The following is a 26,944-nucleotide window of genomic DNA, read 5'->3' on the forward strand; positions in this document are numbered from 1 at the left end:
AACTGTCCACACCTGCAAGGCACATCCAGTGCTGCATCTCCCTGGCCGTACACCTGATCTGCCTCAGGTATAACGAGTGCAGCGCTGGTGATGCAGCGTTGGGGAGCAAGTGTAAACAGTGATTAATCTTACCACGCTGTAACTGACCTCCGGAACCTTCCCAAAATGCTTTAAGTACCAGATAACATTCTTTGTTTTGTTGTGATGCCTCTCTTTGTTTTGTTGTGAACTCCAGGCTCCCGGAGCTGCTTTCCGGGGCTCCCGGAGCTGCTTATCTAAAAAACAAACACAGCTCCTGTTTGCTGGAGCAGAGGCAGGCAGGGGAATTCCTTTGGAATGTGCACAGCTAGTGTTTGCTTGAGGAGAGAGATAATTTGCTTGAGGAGAGAAGGGGGGGGGGAGGTGGGGTCCGTTTTGAAACAGCTGCTTATGTGGTCTGAAGGCTATTTGCATTTAGTGAATAAGAGAGGGGTGGGGAAGGGGTCGAAAGTTTTAAAATGATTGAAGGTTGGCGCTGTGTATCTTCCAGTCCTTAGAACTTGCAAGGCAGGGAGCTGACACACAGTGTCGGCTCCAAAAATCCACTCTCTCTGTCTCCCCGACGCTTCCTGTCACACTCCACCCCACCCCCCCTCTTTTGAAAAGCACGCTGCAGCCACTTGAATGCTGGGATAGCTGCCCATAATGCACCACTCCCAGCAGCGCTGCAAATGCTGCAAATGTGGCCACACTGCAGCGCTGGTAGCTGTCAGTGTGGCCACACACCAGCGCTTTCCCTACACAGCTGTAACTCCCAGCGCTGCACATCTGCAAGTGTAGCCAAGCCCCCAGAATGGAACCCTGAGGTTCACTCCACTTTAGAGAAGATCACCAGGCTACAACACTCCCTGTTTACCAACCACATTACCTCAGCCGGCCCAGCTGGGTTTGGGTCTGGCTATAGACTTCTCTATGGGAGTTTGTGACCAGTAAGAATCAGCAGTGACTCAAGATAGCTTCATCAAAACCAAATATGATTTATTGATTCATAGAAACTTAACCTGAGAGAAACAGAGTTAAAGCAATAAGCACCTATACGCATCTTCTCTCACCCAATCTGTATCCTTTCCTTGCCCTTTTAGCTGGGTGTCCCAGCCACTTCTGAGTCTGAGGTTCATCCTGCATCTCTCTGCAGACTCCCTCTCTCTATCCAAGAGTCACTGGCAGACTGTTATTCACAGGAGCATAGGACACAGAACAAGGGCCCTCCTGGGTAACCAAGTCCAGTCCCCTGCTATCGCAGTCAATCCTGTCATAGGACAGGAGTACTTGTGGCACCTTAGAGACTAACAAATTTATTTCAGCATGAGCTTTCGTGAGCTACAGCTCACTTCTTCGAATGCATAGAATGGAACACACAGACAGGAGATATTTATACATACAGAGAACATGAAAAGGTGGAAGTATGCATACCAACAGGAAGAGTCTAATCAATTGAGATGAGCTATCATTCCTGTTGGTGTGCATACTTCCACCTTTTCATGTTCTCTGTATGTATAAATATCTCCTGTCTGTGTGTTCCATTCTATGCATCCGAAGAAGTGGGCTGTAGCTCACGAAAGCTCATGCTGAAATAAATTTGTTAGTCTCTAAGGTGCCACAAATACTCCTGTTCTTTTTGCGGATACAGACTAACATGGCTGCTACTCTGAATCCTGTCATAGAATCCCATTCATAAACATCATTTCAAACTTCCTTTTTCTTCCCTGGGCTCCTGGGTCTGGTCCAAACTGGGTTATTCACCAGGAGATCGAGGTTGGACTTCACAGCAGTAGGTTCTCTGTTTTGTTCTGTAACTACCAGTGAATAAGTGGGAATTAGAGGTGTTAGTCTGATTTGCCTATGTGCTTGCTAGCGTATGTCTAGATGAGGTGTTTGTGTGGAATAGCTAGGGTGTGAATTAGGAACATAACAGCCAGGGGCGGCTCTACCTTTTTGGCCGCCCCAAGCAGTCATGCGCGGGAGGCGCCCCGGAGCCGCGGGAGCAGCGGACCTCCCGCGGGCATGACTGCGGAGGGTCCGCTGGTCGCGCGGCTTGGCTGGACCTCCCGCAGCTGCGGACGGTTCGCAGGTCCGGCGGCTCCGCTGGAGCTGCCGCAGGCATGCCTGCGGGGGGTCCAGCCGAGCCGCAGGACCAGCGAACCATCCGCAGTCATGCCTGCGGGAGGTCCACTGGAGCCGCGGGACGAGCGCCCCCTCCGCAGTCATGCCTGCGGCAGGTCCGGTCGTCCCGGGGCTCCGGTGGACCTCCCGCAGGCATGACTGCGGCAGGTCCGCCGGCCCAGCCTGCCGCCCCCCCAGGAAAGGGCCGCCCCACGCGCGTGCTTGCCGCGCTGGGGTCTGGAGCCGGCCCTGATAACAGCTATTCCACGCTAACTCCCTGCATGGGCACTCTTATTCCGCACACCGAGTGCCTTTGTGCACTTCAGCTTAATCCACTAACCACACAAGGCATGAATGTGGAATAAGAATGTTCACACGGGAAGCTAGTGCATAACAGCTATTGTGGGCTATTTCCCTGGGTTGACAAGCTCTCAGCATCCGCTGGAATTTACCCCTTGTGATCCCATAACCCCCAACACAAGAGCAAACAAGGATATAATTTTAATAAAATACTACAAATATCTACCACATTCTTCACAGCCCCTATATACACTGAGCAATGGGGGGAGGTAGATGGGATCTTTTGACAGCCTTTCATGACTGCATCCTCAGAGAGAAAGAAGCATGTTCCAAATACCCTCGGATGGAAAGGAGTAGCCAAAAGCAGGCTCATCTACTGCAACAGGTCTACAAGGGTCACCACCGCCTTACGATCAATAGTACCGAAGGTGGATCTAACTAGTTCAGCATGGACACCTGATTTTCATCTCCTCTCCAAGCAGAGATCATCTACCAGTCTCCAATCCATGCCCATGTCTATTCCCAGATGAACAAAATCTAGGAGTTCTGAAGCTGTTTAGACACAGCAAGAGTTTTCTTGCCACAATGCCAAGAGACACCTAAGATTACCATGGAGGAAGTCACAGGTCACTTCCAAGACATGATTGCAAATTCAGGGAAAATTACTACTCAGGTGACATAATCCAGGCCACCTCATGCATTACATTTCTCTGGTCTAAGGTACACAGTATGCTGCTACACATCAGCCCAGGAAGTAGGTGATTGACTAGGACTGCAAACGTGAATCGTGATTGTTCAGAATCCTCTCCCCATCCCACTAAGTGTAGAAACCACCCTGGAGTAACCACCTCACTTTCCTCACATGTGCCACAGAGGGAAAGGGAAAACATATAATATGAGCCACAACTTCCAAAGGAAGATCTATGATATGTTGCAAACCCAGGAGTTCCTGATGTACCAGGGCTGCTGCAGGAATCCATCATTGTGAAATCTTTTGGGAAACCATACAGCTTTGTCAGGCAGAAAACTATCTCTACGGAGTTCCTGAAAGAGCTCCAGTCAGTGACACTGAAGCTTTCACAACTTAGTAACTTGGGTCAGGAGTGAGAGAGCAGACCTGTACGGGATTTTTCTACACTTGGTTCCCATGAACAACCCCCCTGAAAGCTACCAGAGTTGGAATGCAGGTCACGATGATAATGCACTTAGCTCTTTACCCGCTTTGTCCACCACCATCACCATCATCATACTTAAAGTATTACGGCACCGAGGAACTCAGCATCCATGGGAGGCAGGGGTTGTCTCCATGTTACGGAGACAAAACAGAGATCTGAGGGGTTAAGCAGCTTCCCTAGGTCTGTGGCAGAGCTGGGAGTGCAACCCACACCCTATTACCCAGCCCATGGGTAATATGGCCTCCTTCTCCTTATAACTGTTAGTGGTGGCAGCAGGGGACTGAGGGGCTGGATGCCTGGGTTCTATTTTTATCTTTGCTATTGACTTTCTGTATGACCATGGGGAAGTCACTGCAGCTGGGATTTTCACTCTCGGGCTCTTTAAAAGTCCTACTTATGCCTCAATTTCCCCATCTTTCAGCTGGCTAATATCCATCTCATGGGCGCGCCGCCAGGCTGGAGCAATTGCTGTTCGTCAAGCTCTCCAAGATCCCAGAGTGAAAGTTACACTGCTGTTTGCACAATAAAATAGTAGAGAGGCTTGGCCTAGAGACACTTGATCATTACAGTCCTTCGGTGCTTGGAGGCATGGGAATAGTTCCTCCCCCGTGCCTGTTTGTGTAACACACTGGGCCTGTTTACCTCCAGTGGGACTGAACCCCAGACCTTCAGCACCAGCCCCTACCCTTGGAGCTAAAGGAGTCACTTTGCGTGGAAACGTCTGACTCCAGGGCTGGAGAAAATGCCTTAGAGTGAGAGACTTAAAATGCTCAATCTACTTAGCTTAGCAAAGAGAAGATCAAGAGGTGACTCAATCATGGTGTATCTTTAGGGGGAGAAAATGCAGGATACTCACAGGCTCTTTAACCTAGCGGAGAAAGGCAGAACAAGAACCAATAGCTGGAAGTTGAAGCCAGCCAAATTCAAATGGAAAATAAGGCATAAATGTTTAACAGCCCAGTTGATTAGTCATTGGAGCAACCTGCCAAGGGAAGTGATGGACTGTCTTCAAATCCAGCCTGGCTGCCTTTTTGGAAGATGCTATAGTCAAACACAACTGCCTAGGCTCAGTGCAGGGGTAACATTGTCTGGCCTGTGCCATACAGGAGGTCAGACCAGATGATCTAATGGTCCCTTCTGGCCTTAAAAAACTATTAATCTGGATATTTTAGGGTAGCCAGTTCAATATGTAGGAGGGGTACATGCTTCCTGCTGTGGAGGGAAAGGCATCGGTTGGTCTACATTACGTCAGTTGTCTGTCTGTGTAGCATGTAGACAAACCTTAATGCATGTAATCAAACTGGGATGCCCAAAGCAGCTCGCCAGCAGCCAGAGGACTGCACCAAACATGTATAACTCTAGTACAGTAAATACTTGCAGGCCAGAGGAATCAATTGCAATAATTAGGCTTTTATTGAACGGTGACTAAACTGAGCTTCTCTCCCACCTTTTTGTCACACTAGTTTGGATGTCAGAGTCCCTGCAGAGCACTGGGTGTAGCATTACTGGTGGACAAGTGGGGACATGCTGCAGCATGGGTTTCACCGGATCTAATGCTCTTCTCTACTAGCCAGAGGAAAAAGCATTTCAAAAGGAAGATTTCTAACCAGAGGAGTGTGGTTCTGGAACAGCCTTCCAATAGGAAGGTTATTTGTCCCCGCTCCAACTAGTTTGAAGATGGAGCTCGACGTTTCTGACCAGGATTCTCTGATGGGGTTGGCTATGATAGCAGGGACTAGATTTGGTGACCCTGCAGGTGCCTTCTAGTCCTATGCTCCTAAAAAGGTCATCTTCATACCAGGCAGTTTTAAACGAGCAAAGAACTATTAATTTTAGAGCATCTTCCATTTACCAGTTCCAAAGTAATTAGCTTCTAGTGCATCTCACTGCTAGATCTCAAAAAGAAAGACAAGGACTGGTGCCCTTGTACAGATGGGGAAACCGAGGCACAGAGGCTTGTTAGAGGTTAGTGGTAGAATCTGGAATGGAACCCAGATCTCCAGATAGCCAGTCAGGCTCCATGTCATCTCTAAGTCACCCACCACTTCAGAAGTAGGGAAGAATTAGCTATCCCTGTTTTACACAGGGGGAAACAAAGCAGTGACGTAACGTGGAAGTCTGTGGCAGGGCCAGGAATGGAGCCCAGACCTCACAAGTTCTGTCTTTTAACCTCAAGATCAGCCGTATTTCTTGTGTTTAGAGAAATAAACAAAAAACAGACCAAGTTCAGCTGTGACCTAAAAAATATGTAAGCAACATACTTGTCTTCACATTTAATTAGGCCACTAGCTGGGGACAGTCTTGGCACTCTGACTATTTTCCTTTGAAAATGGTGAAACTGGTGCATGAATATGGAAGGGCTTTTAATTTAGCCAGTAATGTTTAAGGGCAGCTGAAAGTTAAACAGAGCAGAAGTAAATCAGAAAAGGGTTTCAGGAAATGCCACTCTCTATGACAAACAAGCTAAATAGTGATGTACAAAGGATAACCAGAAGGGAGCTGCAGACACAGAGATTTCACAGGCTGCATTATTACAACACAGTGTATAACAATCATGCAGGGTGCACAGGCAAACTACCGGTAGTATTCAGGCCTGGCTAGGAGGAATCTATGGTGGTCAGGTCTAGGGGACATGTTGGTGCTCAGCTCCACCCACTATTCCAGAACACCTACAAATCAACATGAGCTCCCAGTGCGATGCCTGGCAAAGAGGGCCACTGTGACCTGGAGCAGGGATGGAGCTACCTTTGGATACGGCACTAGTGGGAACAACACTCAAGTACTGTGGCCAGTTCTGAGGGCCACGTTTTAAAAAGGATGTTGAAAAACTGGAGAAGATGCAGATCTGAGCCACAAAAATGATCTGAAGGCTGGAGAAAGTGCCTGACAGGGCAAGACTTAGAGCTCACTCTTTTGGCTTATCAAAATGAAGACTGAGAGGTGACGATTACAGTGCATAGCTACCTTTATGAGGAAAATGGAGTGGGTAGCAAAGGGCTCTTTAAGCTAACAGAGAAAGGCAGAACAAGAAGCAATAGCTGGAAGCTGAAGCCAGACAAGTTAGAAATTGAGGCACAAGTTTTTAACAGAGACAGGGATTAACAACTGGAACGAACTGTCAAGGAAAGCGGTGGATTCTCCATCTGCTGGTGTCTTCTGATCAAACCTGGCTGCCTTGCTGGAAGATGCTTTAATCAAACACAAGCGACTTGGCGCAATAAAGGGTGAAATTCTCTGGCTTGGGCTATACACAAGGTCAGATTAGAGGATATTGATGGCTCCTTCTGGCCTTAAATTCTACCAATCTAGGTGCTTGAGGGGGTTTCCAAGCTTTTAATTCTCAGAGCTCCACATTCCTTCCCAACTCCACCATAACTCAGTCCTTATATTTTTCATTCTGCTGAACCCACTTTGCAAACCCCTGCTCTGGTTAAATGATCAGCAATAAGAGAGTTAATGGTGACATTCAACATTTCACCATCAGGCCCTTTAATTAACACCTGCCTTGAGATTAATGAGAGCATCTTGTGGTGCTCAGAGTTACTGTTACCTGCTAGCATATGGAGACAGCACTATTCCTGCCCATGCTTGGAGAGACGGGTGCCTGAGAAGTGCTGCTGTGGTCCGCCAGCTCGGTCTGACACACATATACTAGCAGAGTGCCTAGGATGGAAGGTAACAGATGTAAAGAACTCCATTTCCCCAGGGATTAGCCAATGTGATCACAGAGAACCCGGAGTCGAGTGGCTCTTGCTGCCTGTAGCCAGTGGGGTCTTGTGTTTGTTTGTTTAACTCTGTACAAGCTGGCACTTGTCACATTCAGCCAGCTGAGGAAATCCACAGGCAAGTCTTCACACACTCAGTTGCTGGCGGCGTGCAGCCTTTTCAGTGCCATTTGCATGGGAAAAGGAGGTCAGATGGGCAAACTAAAATAACCAAAGTAAAGACAGACACGTTTGAACACCTTGATTTATAATCCTTGCTTTCTCTCTTGTGGTCATGCTGCTGTACGGAAGAGTAGAGGCGCCGTGGCTTCCTGAGTACTGCTGTAGATGCTAACATATGCCAAGCATATAAAGATGATTGACATACAGAAACAACACCCACTGTGAAGGGCCCTATCTTTATCCCAATAGCCTTTAACCCAGTCCTTCAATGTGTCTGCAGCTAGTGAGAACAGGAAAAACACTATGTTTATTATAATAATCCCATATGGCTCTTCCTTTTATGTTGATTTAACATGGTTAAAATGTTACAGTTTAGAAAAAGAGCTACAGGTTTCAGCTTTAGCTCTGTAATAGGCTGTGTTAAAATAAATCTTCCACAGCTTGATCATTATCTGGTGTCAGCAGGATGCAGACAGATTCAGTTCTTCCCAGAGCGAGGAGCTGAGCAATGCACACAAACTCACTGGGGATTATCTGAAAATGCAAGAAGAGCACAAAGAGAAACATACTGTTCCTCTGCAGGGATGCCCAGCTGCTGTATGCAGGCTGTGTAAACAGAGCACTATGCAAGGACAAAAGACACAGGGAACCATCAAACACTGCTACATTTTGCTCTGCAAGTGAGAGCCCAGTGATTGCTAGGGGAGTTTCTTCTTTTTTTTTTTTTTTTTTGCTAGGGAGAATTGCAAGATGCTACCAATACAAACAAGCCAAACCAAGTCATTACTGCTCATTGGAAAGCGTTCATAGATACCACAAAATTCCAAACCTAACACTCACACATAAGGTACCTGATCTGTTCAAGAGACAGGACCTACACACTCCCTTGGTAGTGATTTGTACAATGGTAGCAGCTAGAGGCCCTGGGCAATGGGATCTAGGCTCCTGAGTCACTTTGGAAACATTTACTTTAAGTAAGTCTGGGATGGTGCTAAACTAAGTCAATATAAGTCATTCTTATAACTGGCTGAAGAGTCTGTGCAAGGAGTCTACAGGGGTTTCGTTCAACTGGTGCAACTTGTGAGTTTAGACAAGGCTTTTTGTATGAAGTGACCCCTCCACCAATGTAGAAGTGCACCGGGCCACATGGGTACCCTGTGCTTAGTAGTGACCCAGAGAAAACAGAAGCATCTATTGCTGGTTACGGCACCAGATACTGAGTCAGGACCCATGGTTCCATTCCTCACTCTATCACTGTCACTATGTGACCCCAGGCAAGTTACTTTCCCTTTCCTGTCTCAGGCCTTGGCTACACTTGCAAATTTGCAGCGCTGCAGCAGGGTGTGAAAACACACCCTCTCCAGCGCTGCAAATTGCAGCGCTGCAAAGCGCCAGTGTGGTCAAAGCCCCTGCACTCCCAGCGCTGTACGTTATTCCCCACAGGGAGGTGGAGTACGGACAGCGCTGGGAGAGCTCTCTCCCAGCGCTGGCGCTTTGACTACACTTAGCGCTTCATCTGTAGAACGATACCTTCCTTTCTGACGTGCTTGGAGATCTCCAGATGAAAAGCACTGAACAAGCAGCATGAATTATCACTGAATCACCACTAACACACCCTGCAGGCCTGCATCTCCAGAGCCAACAAGAGGAATGAGGGGGCTACATTTCAGAGATCTGACTGCTCTGAGACATCACATCTGTTCAATTCCATGGCTAAAATATTCCATGATCTTTGCACACCTTCCATTCATGCTACTATCCCTATTTTCTCCAACCTGTCTCAAAGCCTTAACTGCCTTCTGCTGCAATGATCTCCAGTAGCAGCTAAACAGAAAGAAACCCCCCTATTACCTGTACACATCTAGCCCGGAAGAGATCATACTGTAGCAAAAAGCTACAGTAAATCATTCCCCTGTTGAGGTTAATCTGCCAGGCAAAGCTTATTGTGTATGTGAATGACCATGCTGCTATGGAAGTGTTTGAGGCTGTTCAGTTTCCTCTGAAACAATTTTAAAGGAATCCTCGGATAACAGTAGTTGTGTATTCCATCTGTTTCCAGGCAAAAGTAATGGAGCGAAGGACAAGAGAAGACATCACTTGCTGTCATCTTCGGCTTTATTAAGAATTATGCCAACTGTCTCCCCAGAAAAGAAACCCTCCTGAGCTTGCAGTCGTGGCAGCTGATCACCCATTTAGAAAGCACAGTCATTTTTGACATCTACAGATCATTAGCATAGTTGTTTCCATAGTTTTGCCAACTCGGGATTTCATCATACTATTTGATGTCCTGGAGCAGGGGTCGGCAACCTCTGCCACACGGCTCGCCAGGGTAAGCACCATGGCAGGTGGGCCAGTTTGTTTACCTGCTGCGTCCGCAGGTTCGGCTGATCGTGGCTCCCACTGGCCGTGGTTCGCCGTCCCAAGCCAATGGGAGTGGCGGGAACCAGCACGGGCTGAGAGACGTACTGGCCGCGGCTTCCCGCCACCCCCATTGGCCTGGAGCAGCGAATCGCGGCCAGTGGGAGCCACGATCGGCCAAACCTGCGGATGCGGCAGGTAAACAAACTGACCTGGCCTGCCAGGGTGCTTACCGTGGCGAGCCGCGTGCCAGAAGTTGCCGAACCCTGTCCTGGAGTCATGTCAGTTTGTGACAATTTTGGCTTTCGAAAAGCAAGGCTTCATGGTTATAGCGAAAAACTTGGAAAATGTGACACCTCAAAGCTGTGTTTCCCAAACGGTGGGCCCTGACTCACCACGTTACAGGAAGGTTCTAGATGGGTCGCCATAGGCAAACATACATTTGTCCCAGCCCAGTAAAGTGCAGGGGGGTCAGAGAGCAAGTCCACCCTGCATTCACCCTGCAGCGGCAGTTTGTCCAGGCTCCTGGCTCTCGGCATTATGATCTGGTACACAGGGCTGCAGTGTCACTCAGGCCAAACCTAATGGTGCTGTGATCCCATGCACCAGGTCATAATGCCCAGAGCAGAAAGGCTGGGCCCAGCCTTGTGGGAAAGGAGCCACCGCTGCGGGGTAAACTCACTTTCCAACCCCACCAGAGGCGACTTGTGTGTGCGCGGGGGGTCATGCAGGGTCACATCCCCCCCCTCTGATTTTCTGCTTGGATGTACTGAGCATGCTCAATAACACCGCTGAAGCCGGCTGCCCTCACTCTACCCCCCCCCCCCACTATTAGCAGGCCTGGGTCATCTCTGAACCCCACCCTACCACCTGGCCTCCCCTCCACATCAGGCCAGAGTTAAGATTGCAGTGCCAGGGCGGAGGGTGAATATATGTAATAGTGAGTTGCAAAAAAGACAAAATGCAGTTGCCTTAGTAGCATTTGGGAGCCAGTGCCCTAAGGGCTCAGAAACCAGACAGCCACAGGAGAGCCGAACACATATTTTAAAACACCTCAGGAGTTTGAAGAGCCTGACTCATGATCTTTGAATGCTTGGGATTGGCAGCACTGTGCGGAAGAGCACAGAGGCCCCAGTCTAGATCAGCCCCGCATTGGGCTAGGTGCACAACCGCACAGGAAGACAATCACAGCTCAAAAAGTCAAATGTGCAGAAGTCCAGTGCCTGGGTATGGCAAGAAAGAGCCACACTGAATGCAGACTGCAAGCGGCATGTGCCTGACAACCAAGGCAGATGTACAGGAAGGACCACCAACAAGACAGACACCATTTTAAACTCGCTCCCCAGATCTGAAGGCAGCCTGTTGGAATGGAATGGAGAGAGCTGGTACAGGTTCGGGGTGGGGTCACCAAGCCATTAAATCCATAATTTTGTATGGATCACGAACAAAAACAAAGATTCAATTTACTTGGCTTAATGAAAGGGAATTGCAGTGTTTAATCACACGTGAAGAAGATAGCCAGGGCCCCACATAGAAGCATCATCAGCTAATGAGGAGCCTCGCTATTCACAGATCTCTTTTGCTCTGGAGGCTGAGAAGGCGGCACCCATACGAACTAATGCTAGTAGCAATAACTGCACATATCCACCACTGGAATGGAATTTAATTAACTCTTAGCTTCCAGTCCCATTTTAAACAACCCCAGAAATCTGCACCACCAGTTTGCGTGGATCTCTCTCTGCTCTGCTTGGGGGTTAGCGATTTTTCAGATCTAGCAGAAAGTGAGCTAGCAACTGTGAATGCTTATGGATGTGCCACAGAGACACCTTGATTGGTTCTTTAGTACTATATTATTTATTGGTACTGTGGTTGTGTCCAGGCAGCCCAGTCACAGACCAGGACCCCACTGTGCTCGGCAAACAAACAGAACAAAGACAGTCCCTGATCTAAAGAGCTTACAGCTGCTCTGTAATTAAGAAATATCTTTATTGTACTATCAGATGTAGTCAGGTTTGGTTTGTGGTTGCAGTTAAAGCAATATGACAACAGACAAAGATCTAAAAAGATCCAATGGCTGGAAGAAGCTAAACAAATTCAAGCTAGAAACAAGGTGCAAATTTTTAACATGAACCACTGGACCAACTTCCCAAGGGCTGTGGCGGATTCTCCATCACTGGCAATTTTTAAATCAAGACTGGATGTTTTTCTGAGAGATCTGTTCTACTTCAAAGAGGAATTAATTCAGTGAAGTTCTATGGCCTGTTTTACACAGGAGGTCAAACTAGATGATCACAATGTCTCTTCTGTATTTATAAACCAGGGGTAGGCAACCTGCGGCACATGAGCTGATTTTCAGTGGCACTCACACTGCTCGGGTCCTGGCCACCGGTCCGGGGGCTCTGCATTTTAATTTAATTTAAGTGAAGCTTCTTAAACATTTTTAAAATCTGATTTACTTTACATACAACAATAGTTTAGTTATATATTATAGACTCAGAGAAAGAGACCGTCTAAAAACATTAAAATGTATTACTGGCACGCAAAACCTTAAATTAGAGTGACTAAATGAAGACTCGGCACAGCACTTCTGAAAGGTTGCCAACCCCTGTTATAAACTATGACTATATGACATACACAGAGACAGTGAATTTAGTTCTAGTCTAGCCTGTGTAGATGAAGCTGAACTAATCAGTTTTGTACATCTTTAATTTCTCTGAAAATCAATTTTGTAGGCTTAAAACATTCTGTAAGAACTACACCTTAGAGATACACGTAATAACAGCCTTATATTTATATTGTTCCAGATACAAGGTGTTCATGAAACAGAAATCCATTCAACTCTGAAAAGCAGCCAGTTCTGGGGTGGAACATGGCAGCTGTTTAATAGCTCACAGCAACACTATGCAACAGGTTTTAGGCCAGGGATATCATGCACAATTCAACTGCAGGACAAATTAGGGCATGTAGATCGCAGTTCCCTGGGCAGGACAGCACAGCTAATGCTGTAATGCTCTAGTATCATGCCAGCCTCCCAACTTCCCAGTAAAGTTTTACTCAAGTGTTAGCTACCTAGAGGGCTGGCAGTTTCATGGTTTCTCTAGCACAGTGGGGTGAGGGAAGAGGGGAATCCCCACCCCTAAAGCCAGGGGAACCATGTTGGAAGTCTGTTTGCAATGTGAGCATTTAATTACATAGCTACAGTTGGTACCCGTGGGTCGGTCAGGCATCTGCAGCCTTTGCAAGTGTTTAAAAGACCAGCCTTTGCTTTTTTATAACAGAGACAGCTTGAATGAACCATCTCTCCACCTGCCAGCCAATCTGCCTTGCCCGCAACCAACTTCTCAGTGCTGGGAGGAGACAGAGGAAGTGCTGCTCGCCTTGATAACAGGAAGTCTGCCCTCTACCACTCCCATAGAAGAAAGGCTGTATGAATTCTTGGTCAATTTCCTATTTACCCCTCACAGCAACTTCTCCTCCCTGCCTATGGCTTTCATGGGGAAAGCCTGCAAAGCCAAAGAACTCTCCAAGGAAAAAAGCTTTCCTGGGCAACATGAATTAACTGATAACTTGATCAAAACCCCTTTCACCTAAAGTAGCAGCACTGCTTAAGAGAATTCAGGAGTATAAGGTTTTATACTGAATAGACTGGAGTGGGAGGGGTGTGATAGACACACTTGGCCTTTGTCTAAGGTTAAAGCAGGCATCAGATTCAGGCTAACCCTGACAAGCGTTTAACAAAGGGGAAAACGTTATTTTTTAAGACTGCTGAAGGAAGCTTTTATATAAAAGGAAAATTACAGTCCAATTATCTTGTAAAACTTCAAACTGTTAGAGGGCGGCAGCAGGAATCAGCTCTTCAACAGAAGCAATTTTAATAGCTGCATTAACTCTAGCAGCCGGAGGAAAGAGCTCATGAGAGAGTATTTGCTAGAAGCAAGATTCACATCCTTGGGACCTTTGGGTGCGCTGAGGCTCTTTAGATGTTTGGGGGAAGAGAATTATTCCAAATAAAGCTGCCTTCTCCAGCAGACACCTGCCCTCACCGGCTATAAGGTTCTCTTACATTTCCAGTGTGTTTTACTGTGAGCAGTTGGATTTTTGCAGAATGAAAACACATGGAGAAATGGAAAGGGGATGCCTAACCTGTGTGCATGCGCATGATTATATAACTGATTTGCTACTCCCCTTGTAGTCACGAAATGTATATCGCTACTCTGCAGTTCAGCTCGAAGACTCATCACTGGGATTCCGAGTTGACAAATGTTCCTGAGCTATTATTTTTCAAAGCACGCGTCCTTTCAAATGTCAATGTCAGAAATATGGAATGGGACCAGTGATCAATAGTGGGCTGGGAGCAATCCTCCTCAGGCTGCTGAATTATTTCCCAACCACGGGAAGTGGGATGACCAGGAGTTGGGTCTGCTCATTCACCTTCTCAAGACAGACTTCAGTCTTTGTATGTGGGGTATTTTGTGCAGATCAACTAATGCAGCGGTTTTCAACCTGTGTTCTGCGGACTCCTAGGGGTCTGCAGACTAAGATTTCCAAAGGGATCTACACCTCCATTCAAAAAATTTTAAGGGGTCTCCAAACGATAAAAAGGTTGAAAGCCAGTAACTAATGTTTCCCTTCCAAAACCAGGCAAGGAGGATACAAGCAGAAATCCCCTGGATGGCTTGACAGGAATGATAGCCCAGCACTGTGCAGCCGGGCAATTGTTCACATGGGATTTTTTGTAGCAAGAACCATATGGCACCTGATCAATAACCACTGTGAAGTGAAGGCACCATTCACAGAACAGACACAGGGCTTGGCTACACTTGAGAGTTGCAGCACTGGTGGAGGCTTTCCAGCGCTGCAACTTAGTAACTGTCCACACCTGCAAGGCACATCCAGCGCTGCAACTCCCTGGCTGCAGCGCTGGCTGTACACCTGGTCTGCTTGGGGTGTAACGAGTGCAGCGCTGGTGATGCAGCGCTGCTCGTCAGGTGTGGCCACACACCAGCGCTGTTATTGGCCTCCAGGGTATTAGGAGATATCCCAGAATGCTTTTAACTAAATTACTCTCTTTGTTTTGTTATGCAGCCTCTCTTTGTTTTGTTGTGAACTCGGGGCACCGGGGCTCTGGGAGCTGCTTATCTAAAAAACAAACACAGCTCCTGTTTGCTGTGATCAATCTGTAATTGACTGTGAACAATCAAATGAGATAACCCCTGTGAATGAGGCAGGCAGGGGGGATGAGTGTTTGCTTGATGAGAGAAACAGCTGCTTATCTGGTCTGCAGGCTGTTTGCAGTTAAGAGTAAGGGGTCGGGAAAATTTTCTGATTTTGCAAGGCAGGGAGCTGATACACAGTGTTGGCTCCAAAAATCCACTCTCTCTCTCTCCCCCGCTCCCTGTCACACTACACCCCACCCCCCTCTTTTGAAAAGCACGTTGCTGCCACTTGAACGCTGGGATAGCTGCCCATAATGCATCACTCCCAACAGCGCTGCAAATGCTGCAAGTGTGGCCACACTGCAGCGCTGGTAGCTGTGAGTGTGGCCACACACCAGCGCTTTCCCTACACAGCTGTACGACCAGCGCTGTAACTCCCAGCGCTGCAACTCTCAAGTGTAGCCAAGCCCACAGTAAAGGTAGCAGCTGCCACACATATCACCTACCCCAACCCCACCACTAGCCTACAGGAAGCAGATCGGAGTTCAGCCTCTGGCTCCTCTAACTAAACTGCACCAATTAGCACCAAATACGTCTGCATTCCTGAGCTGCCATTCTCTGTTCAGAACCCCACCAGCTCATTCTACTCTGCCCACTGAACAGGGTATGGGCCTGCTTGCACATTTTCTACTGGCAGGATCCCTCCGTTAGGGCTGTGATTATTTACCCATCTATGTACAGCAGTACAGCCCCTAGTGCGGATGCAGTGATACTAGGATCAAAGTGCCTTATACCCGCATAGTTTATTCCCCTTCCCGTACAGGAAAAAACACCCCCCTGAGCGATATAAGTTTCGCAAGCATGAGTGGTAGCATGCACAGTGCTATGTCGGCAGGACAGCTTCTCCCACCAACACAGCTTCTGTTGCTCATTGAGGTGGTTTTAGGATGTTGACGGGAGCGCTCTCCCCCATCGGCATGGAACGACTACACAAGCGATCTCATCGCTGCATTGGTCCAGCTGTGCCACTGGAAGCTCACTAGTGTAGACATGGCTTAATGTTTGATAGTTAGCTGTTGCCATAGAACCAAAAAAGGAAGCTCAGGACTAAAGATACTAGATTTTGAGCAGGCCCTATATAAACAGCTGATATAGTTTGTTTACATTTCCTCAGCAACAGCAATGGTATATTTACACCCCCAACCACCCTCACCTATTTAGCTTAACAAAAAGAGTAAGTTAAGAGGTGACCAGATTCCATTCGGTAAGTACCTAAGGAGGAGAAGATTTCTGGTAGCAGAGGGCTCTCAAAAAGAGACCCAATGGCAGGGAGCAAGCTAGACAAAGTCAGGCTAGAAATAAGGTACAAATTTCTCACAGGGAAGGTGATTCACCACTGGAACAAACTCCCAAGGAAAGGGGTGGATTTACGACCTCTTATTCTCTTCAAATCCAGCCTGGCTTCCTTTCTGGAAGATCTACTTTAGTCAGACAAGTGACTGGGCTCAAGGTAACTGAGTGCAATTCTCTGGTCTGTGATGTACTGGAGTCAGGCTAGATGATCTAATGGCCCCTTCTGGCCTTGAACTTCCTGAATCCATAAAGCAAGGATTTTGTGCTCCAGTGTGTTCAGATAGGCCAGAAGCTCAGTAGCTGTTGGCCTCACGGCAGCAATTCCAGAGCCAGAGCATGAAAAAGGAACAAGAAGTCAGACAAAAAACACAGCTTCATGCTGCAACTATTCTGGCCACCGTTCAGGAAGGAAACACAGCTCAGCCTTCCCACCAAGTCCATCTATATCTCAAACCCTTCCAAAGGCTCGGTGTGCACGCTGTAAACATGGATCTAGGATGCCTCCATCTAGCACACCAAGCACGGCAGAATTTGGGAGATAGCAAGATTACAAAGAGCAACAATCTGCAGGCCTCCATTATCAGAGGGGTAGCCGTGTTAGTCTGGATCTGTAAAAGCAGCAAAGAATCCTGTGGCACCTTATAGACTAACAGACATTTTGCAGCATGAGCTTTCGTGGGTGAATACCCACTTCTTCGGATGCAAGTCTTGCATCCGAAGAAGTGGGTATTCACCCACGAAAGCTCATGCTGCAAAATGTCTGTTAGTCTATAAGGTGTCACAGGATTCTTTGCTGCTTAGGCCTCCATTAGCCTCCCTGATACAACCCACGGAGCGAGTAGGGGGTTCATTATAGAGAAATCTCATTAACTTGCAACAGGAAAGTAACAGGCTAGTTTGTCAGGGCTGTCATAGTGGCAAGCTCCATCATTAATAAATGTGCAGCTTGCCACACCTTGAGAGATTCAGCGTTGTCAGTTATCATGATGGATAACAGATGATCCCGAAGACAGACCACCAGCGGCCCGGGAGGATCAGGTCGTTGGAATGACACTAGCACAGCATGTTGGGCACTGGCTGCCAGGGCCGGCTCCAGGCACCAGCGCAGCAAGCAGGTGCCTGGGGCAGCCAACGGAAAGGGGTGGCACGTCCGGTTCTTCGGCGGCATGTCCCTCACTCCCTCTCGGAGGGAAAGACCTGCCACTGAATTGCCACCAAAGAATGAAGCGTTGGCAGTAGAGCTGCTGCCGAAGTGCTGCAGATCGCGATTGCAGCTTTTTTTTTTGCTGCTTGGGGCGGCAAAAACCCTGGAGCCGACCCTGCTGGCTGCATAACTAATTCATAATGACCTATCAAAGGAAACCTGCTCAACACTTTCAAAAGACAAGCCTGGGAGCTTAAATTCATAACTCTGCTAGACTCTAAAAATCATGGACTGAACAGAGACCCTGGATTTGTGGCTGACTACATCAATCTGTAACCCACTAACCCCCCGCTTTTTGTCCTATGACTACATGGGTCTTAATGGGCCACTTTACCTTGAATGGTCCCTTAGAATATGTGCTTAGTTACTTACGCTAAACTAGCCCTTCGATCTTGTATTTAGCCGTGACACACCGTTTTCAAGACCTGAAGAAGAGCTCTGTTTGGCTCAAAAGCTTGTCTTTCTTCCCACCAGAAGTTGGTCCGATAAAAGATATTACCTCCATCCCCGCCCCGAGTCTCTCTAAATAATTCACACATTTTCACTGAACATTTTGGTTATAATAACAGTGTCTCCAATTCCTAACAGGGCAGGGCTTTAACAGCAGGCTCCAAGGACTGAATGGGCTATTGAGGCTCCACTCATCTCTCCCAGCCCTCTCCAGGGCAGCACATGACAGAGCCATACCCTGTGTCACCTGTTCTGGAGCCAGGAGACTAGTCTGCAGAGGCTGCCAATCCAGCAGAGTATTGTTTTTTGTTTTGTTTTTTCAGTGCAGCTGAAAAGGAAGCACAAGCCCGAAATGTGTTGACCGATTTAGCCAGCCAAGCTGAGCATTACAATTACAAATCAGAGTGTTTGGCCTCGGAGATTCCTTAATTGGCCATTACTAGGCCAGATGAAGGGATCTCAAACTGCCACACCGCTTCGATGTGCCCACAACACACCACTATTCTCTTCTTCTGCACTTGATGAGCTGGGCAAGCCTCCAAACTTGCTTCCCATTCCAGCCTGGAAGGAGTGTCCATTTCTGAAGTCATTTCACACCCTCCGGCGCCTCAGCTAAGGGCAACGGGAAAGCACAGCAGAGGCAGTGATGCTCACCTGAAATGGAAGGGCCTGGCCACAGCAGAGCTTCGGTGTCAGTGGGATGTGCATGTGGCCCGCAGAGGGACTCAAAGCACCTGCGAGTCCCTGCCACGGTGATACTGGAAAGGCAGTTTTGTTATCTTGTTTTCTCGTCTTACCGAGATCTTACCCAGATCTTTTTGATTACGTGTGATGCTGGCTATTAGGGAGCTCTCTTCACTCCAAGATACTAAAGCTACTACGTTATTATTTGTATTGATGTGGACCAGAACCCCACTGGGTTGGTGCTGCCCAAACACAGAACAAAGACAGCCCCTCCCCAAAAAACATATACTAAGTATGGGACCAGACAGCGGATGATTACAGACAAACAGGGGAGGCTCAGGGAACCACGAGCCAGTCCCGCTCAGCACTATGGGCAGTGGTCAGCACACCAGCTGCTTAACCCTTGTCAACTTTTATATAGGCATCATTGCAAAGGAGGGACTTGAAGGTAGATAATGAGGTAGCGTGGCAGATGTTTATGGAGAGCACCTCCCCACTGTGTGGGGCAGCAGGGAGAAAACACAAAGGGGGATTTGGCAAGTGGGCGATGAAGACAGGTGAGGGAGACAGGACTCAACATCTCACTAGCATGGGAGAGACGACAGTACGGTGGGGATGGGCCGTGATGACAAGTGGCTGAGGTTTGATGTGATGATAGAGAAGGAGGAGCCAGCGGAGGGATGTGCGAATAGGGGGACACGGTCAGAGCAATAGGCTAGGAAAATGGATCTTTGCAGCAGCATTTTGAATGGGCTCAAGCAGGGCAAGGTGGGAAGAGCAGAGGACAGGGCAGTAACCGAGATGCAAGATGAGAGCCTAGAGGACGGTTTTAGCTGTGCAGCCGCATAGGAGAGGTCGGCTCAGAGATGTTGTGCAGAAAGAATCAGCAAGATTCAATCTACATCAATCTTAGAGTTTAGACTTTTACAGCGGCACATACCCCGGCTGCCTTCCAACACACAGCTGGCTGCCATGAGCACTATTCACACCATTCATGGTAAGCCTGAAATTATATCATTAGTAAAGCCATTTACACACTGCACGGATGTTTAATCCTCACAGCCTGGTGGGTCGGCCAGACCAGTTGGCCGTGTAGTCTGGTATCCCGTCTGACAGTGGCCAGTACCAGATGCTTCAAGAGGAAGGTTAAAGAAACCCGTACAACTGACAATCACGGGGCAAGCTGCCCACAGGAGAGACTTCCTGACTCCTCTAGGCCATGCTGCCCCCTCTCTGGTCACCCCCGCAGGGTGCCCTCCTCCTTCACAACACCCCTGGGCAGGGCAGTTACTCATTCTCAGGCCCCACCTGACTCATCTGGGTGACAACAATAAGGTGCCAGGAAGCTGGCTGGACATGCTGCTGGAAGTACTGCAGTGCTGGCAACTTGGGGTTCGGTCACCCCAAAAAGCTAAACTCTCCCCTCCCGCTTCCCACACATTCAAGTCTTTGTAGATTCCTTGATGAATGCAGCGTGGGAGAAGGACCATGAGAATCAACACATGCGCAATGCACGCCCAGAGGAAATGCCACAGTCTCCCTTTAACAGCAACAAACACCTTTGCAGCTGCAACAGAATCATTCTGGGGAAATGACAAAAAGGGGCAACTGGAGCACAGAAGGGGTCTCCTTTGACCAGGCCTTGCAGGGGTAGAACTTGCCTCTTTCATTCTCCAACCACCATCGTTCCCACCCCAACCCAACCCCCACCCCATATCCTCTTACTTGGGTGGATGGTAGCAGCAGGGGATCTCAAAAAGCCAGAGGACAGCTCTGAGTGTAATTAAAACTTCTCTTCTTCCTCCACTCCCACTCCCCAATTGGGTCCAGTGCGTCACAGCGTTCTGTTCATTCACCCACATTCAATCTCATCCAATTCATTCACTCTACAATGCCACTGTGCCTCTCACATATTTTGGTCTGTTTCAGCTATAACTCAGATGTAAATGCAATATGCTCCAATATTTCTAACGATCAGCAGCACAGTTGGGCAGCTGCGCTGTGCACAGAAAGGCGTGGTGAGCTGTGCGTCAGTGTGGGGGCAGGGATCTCAAGAGAAGACAAAATCTCTTCTCCAGGCACTGAAAAGCATCAATCACACTCTTCTGTTATCTTTGCTCTTCAGAGAGTTACAGGCCCACCCAAGCTTTGCTCTTCTAGGTCATGGAGTGATCCTGGAGCACCAGTATATCTAGATCCCTATCGTTTATAGTTGTCTCACTCAGTAAAGAGGCTCTACTCTGGAAAGTGGCATCAGGGGGTTCAGTTAATTTTCTCAATTGTTCCTGATCAAGTCTGTTTGGCCTGAACAATTATTTTCCTTTACTTTGTAACCCGAAGCCTGGCACATTCAGCCTGGGATCTAAGAGCTGAGTTCCTTCTGGCTCATGTATCAACAGTAAAAGATTCTGCAATGGACACGTTTAGTTGGCAGATGGAGTTGAGGGTGCATCAGGCCAGGACGGAACGCGGCACCCTCTCCCACAGTTCCACTCACAGCACCATGTTAACAGTGGAAGTCACAACCGTATTTTTGTCACTGCAAAGGAAATTCTGATTCCCCCAAGCAGAAGTCAGTGTTGGATTGACACCCATTAGAATCACATTTTAAAATCTAGTGTCTCGGGTTGGGTTGGGTTGGAGCAGTGGCTCTGGGAGCCAGCACTCCCCGTTATGTTTCTGGTTCTGCCACAAACTCTTCCTTTGAAAACCTTACATGAAAAGATGCTTTCAAAGCACTGTTAGCACTAAGGGAGAAAGCACAAGGCACCGTTAATAGCTACATCCATATAATGTTTATTTATTTATTTTCAGATGGCTTGTTCTTGACCATATGCTCATCGCAGACAGTGCTACGTAACCGCCTCTCGTTATACTGTCCCTAATGGAATTAATTGCCGTCTAAATAATAAAACTCCTTTTGCAGCAATAGCTCTGCAAGGGTCCTCGAAACAGATGGTCTCTTCAACTAAACAAATTAAATCAGCCCAACTACCATGCCCAGACTGGAATCCTTGTTAATTTCTTCCCTTTGATGATTGTAAAAATAAAACATGGTGGCCCCAGGTGGAAAATCTGGGCTTGTTCAGAGCTCTTCCTCTGTCACTGCAAGCTGGGAATCTAGCAGGAAATACTAAACTAAGACAGCTGGGCTAAGAATTGGGCAGTGCTTTGGAATCATGGGTATTTAATGCCCTAGGAAGAAATGAAACTCCAACTCTGATGCAGGCACTCATATCAGAGGGGAGTTCCTTAGACACATCACACAAATCTGGAGATGGATTAAAAGGCTATAATGCAATAGAGAAGCTCTGACAGTGCCCGAGATGGAAAGCTTGAGTAGTTATTGCTCTGCTCCATCTGTTTGCTAAACAAAAATAGCAATTTAAAGTGTTCGATGCCAGAAAATTACTGTGAAAAGATTGGCACTTTCTTCCTTAACATCTCAGTTCCGTGTGTGTCATAAATCATATCTCTGGGTTTACTGAGAAAAGTTTGCTCGCAGGAGTCATGTGAGTAGGGTGACCAGATGTCCCGATTTTATAGGGACAGTCCCGATTTTTGGGTCTTTTTCTTATTTAGGCTCCTATTACCCCCCACCCCATCCCAATTTTTCACATTTGCTGTCTGATCATCCCATATGTGAGAGGCAATATAGCTAGCCTGAGCTAACTATCTGGACTTGCGAGTCATCCAAGATGACCATAACTAGAGATTAGGGGACATCACTACCAATGGGATGAAGACAGCTGTGCGTTCAAATCTTATGGATGTATTAAACTGAGTACAACAGATTAGATAGAGCTGGTAGGAAAATGGAGGGGAAAGTCCCATGGAAAAAATGACACTGTTGTGCCTCATAGGAGCTGTAGTTTGGGTGCCTTGCTCTCTTATTTTCTTCTATGGGTCAAGCTTTGTGGCCGAACTTCATTTCCTATGATGCACCCTCTTGGTGATGGGTGTTGGGAAGCTTCACTGGAGTCATGGGACTTGTAGTCTGTCCAAGGTGTCTGGTTCAGAGTAGACTGGAAGCATAGTGGTGGAATTTTGAATCAAAATATTTTGGATTTGGGGCGTTTGTTTGGCTGAAAGCAGATCCTTTCTGCAAAAAATTTGGTTTAGTGGAAAACCCAGTTTTCTGACAAAACAGTTTAGACAGAAAGTTACCAGCCCGCCCTCCACTGGATATGGACATCATTGAGAAAGAACAATCAGGAAGCCTCGCTGGGACATTTTCCTGATCTACTGTAACCCTTCATACCTCTGTGGGGCCACTGTCCCTTTGATCTATTCTCGTGAGCAGTAGCACGGCTATCGTTAAGGTTGATTTATTTAAAAAAAAAAGGTTCCCAGGAATTTGCGACTCTCGCTTTGATATTCACTGTATTGTGCACCTCTCCTACGTCCCCTCTTATTCACCTCCTTGGTAGGCTATGTAAATCCTATTCTTTTTTAATCTCCCCTTGCATGGAAGCCTTTCAATGCCTCTAATCAGCTTTTATTGCCCACTACTGGGCCCTTCGCACTTGATTTTTTCACTTCACTGAAAATATTCAGTGCAAGGAAACTTCAGACAGCACAGCTTGGATCCTGCCACATTCAGAGAGAGATATAAGCATAAATGAAGACTAATGTTGCAAATATATGCAGCTTTAAAAACCCTTTGATACCAGCCAGCCGCCTTCAAAGCAGTGATGATGAAACAGCTTCTCTCCAAGCTGGTCCAACGGAAGTGGAGCTTTTCTATCTGTGCTGAAGCAGTTGTTCCAGCAATAAAGTTCTGAAGCAATGTTCCATGCAGCAGAAAGGAAGATACCCGCAGTTTCAAAGCTTTCAGCATTTTAACGGTCACCTGTACCAAGCCAGAGAAAGGCAAATATTCAGACTTGGAAGAGGTCAGAACTAGCCTGAAGGCATGCAAGGAATAGTGTAAAACTAGATAGTAAGGAAAGATTATTAACAGCAAGAGCAATTATAAATCTTTCTCCATCACCATTCCTAGTATAGGCAAAGTCTAAAGTTTTAAATCTAACCATGTAGGGAGCTAGTTATAATTGATTTCTTGAAACCTTAGTCACCTGTGACAATACAAATTCCATCTAACAGATTTCCCCGGGTTCAGCTTACAGCAACACTGGGGTCATAGGCTGACACACAAGCCAATAATGCTATTTTAATTCAAGTGGTACTTTAAGGAACTGTGGCTGCCAATAAAAACACCCCAGACATCTAAGCCTGGCAACTCAATCTTCAACACCAAAAGCATGAGTCCATATCACTTGGGCTAAAGGAGTAAAACACATTTAAACTGCAAGTACGCCATTATTGTGAGGGCCAGCCATCCTAGGGAGACATACACACACGCACTACAACATGCTGTGGGATCCTGTTTTGTATCCCACTGGTGAAACTCCCTGCCTGAGGAATGGGTCTAGTTCCTAAAAGTTTATGCCCATAGATCAGCAAAAGCAGCAAAGAATCCTGTGGCACCTTATAGACTAACAGACGTTTTGCAGCATGAGCTTTCATGGGTGAATACCCACTTCTTCAGATGCAAGAAGCCTTGCATCTGAAAAAGTGGGTATTCACCCACGAAAGCTCATGCTGCAAAACGTCTGTTAGTCTATAAGGTGCCACAGGATTCTTTGCTGCTTTTACAGATCCAGACTAACACGGCTACCCCTCTGATACCATAGATCAGCAAAATTCTAGAAAATGTACAGAGAACTAAGAGTGCTTTTGTTTATTGGAATACTGCCCAACTGGAGCAAGGCGTCAAAGCAGAGGTCGTTAAGGCTACGAACCAAAGCCAAAAAGTCTTAATGCAAATTTAGAGAAGATTACACATAAGGAACCATCCACTCCTAATAGCCTAGAGGGCTCTGACGTCTAGCCATTCAGAAAGGCTAAATTTGACAGTTGTGAAATGTCGGAGCCTTGGGTTAGTGCTCCATCTGAAAGGCATATACTTGGGTTTGATACTAACTGCATTTTCTATCACTCCTCCTTTACACTGACATGACAAGTACATAATTTATTCCCAGGCTGCTAAGCATCAACAGAACATCTCCCATGTCCTTCCCTCCCTAGCACCAATCTTTCCAAAGCCAAACAAGGTTTACTCAGTAACCAGTTGTCAACCAAGGTCATCTCAAGGACTCTTCTGCCCACTGCAGGAGTCTCCTGCTGAATGCAATGGACTGTGTTCCAAGCTCTGCCAGAGGCAAATAGCCACTCTGACTCAAGTCAAAACCTGCTCCAACTGGCAACAGGAAATTCATACGTCAGGATACTAGAGAAGCTTTGTTGAGACTTGCATGTTCTGACATCAGAAAAAGCGACGTCTCGATAACCTTAACTGTTGACAGCAACTGAAAATGATCCTGCAGGGTAATAGGAAGCCTGTCATTCCTAAACAACCCAAACAAAGCTTCCTCCTTCCTTCTCAAAGGGTTTGAGGAGCTCTGCTCTATATACAGTCACCCAGTGGTACTACAGAACAGACACAGCAGTAACTAACTGGACGGATGATCTAGCAAGCACTGTACCTGGCAGCCATTTTAGCTTTGACAGGATGTGCTGTGCATGTGTGTGTGGGGGGGTGTTGATGTTCTCCAATGCAGAGTTACAGTAGCAGAGAGATGCTCCTGGCCTCCTTGTCAGATGTGCATGGCAGCCTAAACCATCACGCTCTAGAATTAACAGATACATAGGTTTTAAGGCCAGAAGGGATTATAGCCATCTAGTCCAGAAGTGGGCAAACTATGGCCCATGGGACTCTCCTGCCTAGGGTGACCAGATGTCCCAATTTTATAGGGACAGTCCCGATTTTATAGGCTCCTATTATCCCCCACCCCCATCCCGATTTTTCACATTTGATGTCTGGTCACCCTAGTCCTGCCCAGCCCTTGTGCTCCCAGTCGGGGAGGCTAGCCCCCCGGCCCCTCCTCCGCTGTCCCCTCTCCCCCGCAACCACGCCGCCGCAAGGGCAGCACTCTGGGTGGCGGGGCTGCGCGCTCCTGCTGAGCAGAGCGGCAGCGTGTCTGGCTCCAGCCAGGTGGCATGGCTGCCAAACATGCTGTTCTGAGCGGCATGGTAAGGGGGCTGGGGCCGGGGGTTTGGATAAGGGGCGAGGGTGGGGTCCCGGGGGACAGTCAGGGGACAGGGATCAGGGGGTGGTTGGATGGGGCGGAGGTTCTGGGGGGTGGGGGTTGGATAAGAGTGGGAGTCCCAGGGGGCCCGTCAAGGGGCAGGGGTATGGATAGCGGTCAGAGCATTCAGGGGATTGGGGACAGGGGGGATGGATAGGGGGTGGGGTTCTGGGAGCAGTTAGGGGTGGGGGGTCCCAGGAGGGGGTGGTTCGGGGACAAGGAGGGGGGAGGGGTTGGATGGGTCGGGGGCTCTGAGGGGGGCAGTCAGGGAGCGGGAGGGGTTGGATGGGGGCGGGGGCCAGGCTGTCTGGCACAGCCTTCCCTACCTGGCCCTCCATATAGTTTTGCAACCTTAATGTGGCCCTTGGGCCAAAAAGTTTGCCCACCCCAATCAAGTCTGACCTCCTGCATAACAGAGGCCAGAGAATATCCTCCCGTGGTTCCTGAGTCAAGCCTGTCACTTCTGGCTGAGCTACAGAGCTGTCCAACCTTGATTTAAAGACTGAGTGATGGCACCGCCACCACATCTGCAGGTAAGTTGTTCCAATGGCTAATTACCTTCACTATTAAAAGTGTGCCCTTTATTTCTAGTCTGAACCTGTCCAGCTGCGGCTTCCAGCAGTTGAATTTCAACTAGACAGCTCCTCTCATGGCCCTGATCACACTCATATCTGAATGGCTCACAAACACTAATGAATTTATCCTCACAGCACTGCTGGATGATCAGGCAGTATTACCCTGATCTGACATAAGGAGAACTGAGACAGAGTGTAAAACATGTCCAAGGGTAACACAGGGAGTTTATGACAAAGGCAAGACTTAATCCCAGTCCAGCATTATCCTCTTATCTAAGTATGAATGAATACCAACTCCTGGGAGCGGGGGAGCAGGAAGTGAGGAACGCTATTCACCATATTGTCTTTTTACCTAGCTCTACCTAAGTAGGCTTATTTAGTCCTCTGGCGATTGATGCCTGGCAAGTTTTCAAGCCCTGGCCATTTGACAGTGCAAGTTTCCATACTCATTACTCCAGAACAGAAGAGCCTCATCCATTCCACTCAGGCTTTCTTCCAAAAGGAAGAGC

The 26,944-nt window shown here is 47.7% G+C and overlaps 1 protein-coding gene across 4 annotated transcripts in view; it reads right to left on the reverse strand.

The window, feature by feature from the left end:
* PACS1 (phosphofurin acidic cluster sorting protein 1) overlaps window positions 1–26,944 on the reverse strand; it is a 110,154-nt gene that overhangs the window by 57,675 nt on the left and 25,535 nt on the right. Inside the window, exons 1-2 of one of the 4 annotated variants that reach the window (XM_045023322.1) lie at window positions 10,258–10,337; window positions 7,168–7,280 (exon numbers count right to left, since the gene is read on the reverse strand). The exons of 2 other annotated variants lie outside the window; for them this stretch is intronic. In XM_045023322.1, the coding sequence (XP_044879257.1) occupies window positions 7,168–7,265 (98 nt within the window). In that variant the 5' untranslated portion in view covers window positions 7,266–7,280; window positions 10,258–10,337. Of the gene's footprint in view, window positions 1–7,167; window positions 7,281–10,257; window positions 10,338–26,944 lie in introns of those variants that run through there. One more of the 4 variants, XM_045023323.1, reaches the window with a different exon arrangement.

The sequence above is a fragment of the Mauremys mutica genome, chromosome 7 (assembly GCF_020497125.1).
Source record: "Mauremys mutica isolate MM-2020 ecotype Southern chromosome 7, ASM2049712v1, whole genome shotgun sequence".
Classification (NCBI taxonomy): domain Eukaryota; kingdom Metazoa; phylum Chordata; order Testudines; family Geoemydidae; genus Mauremys; species Mauremys mutica.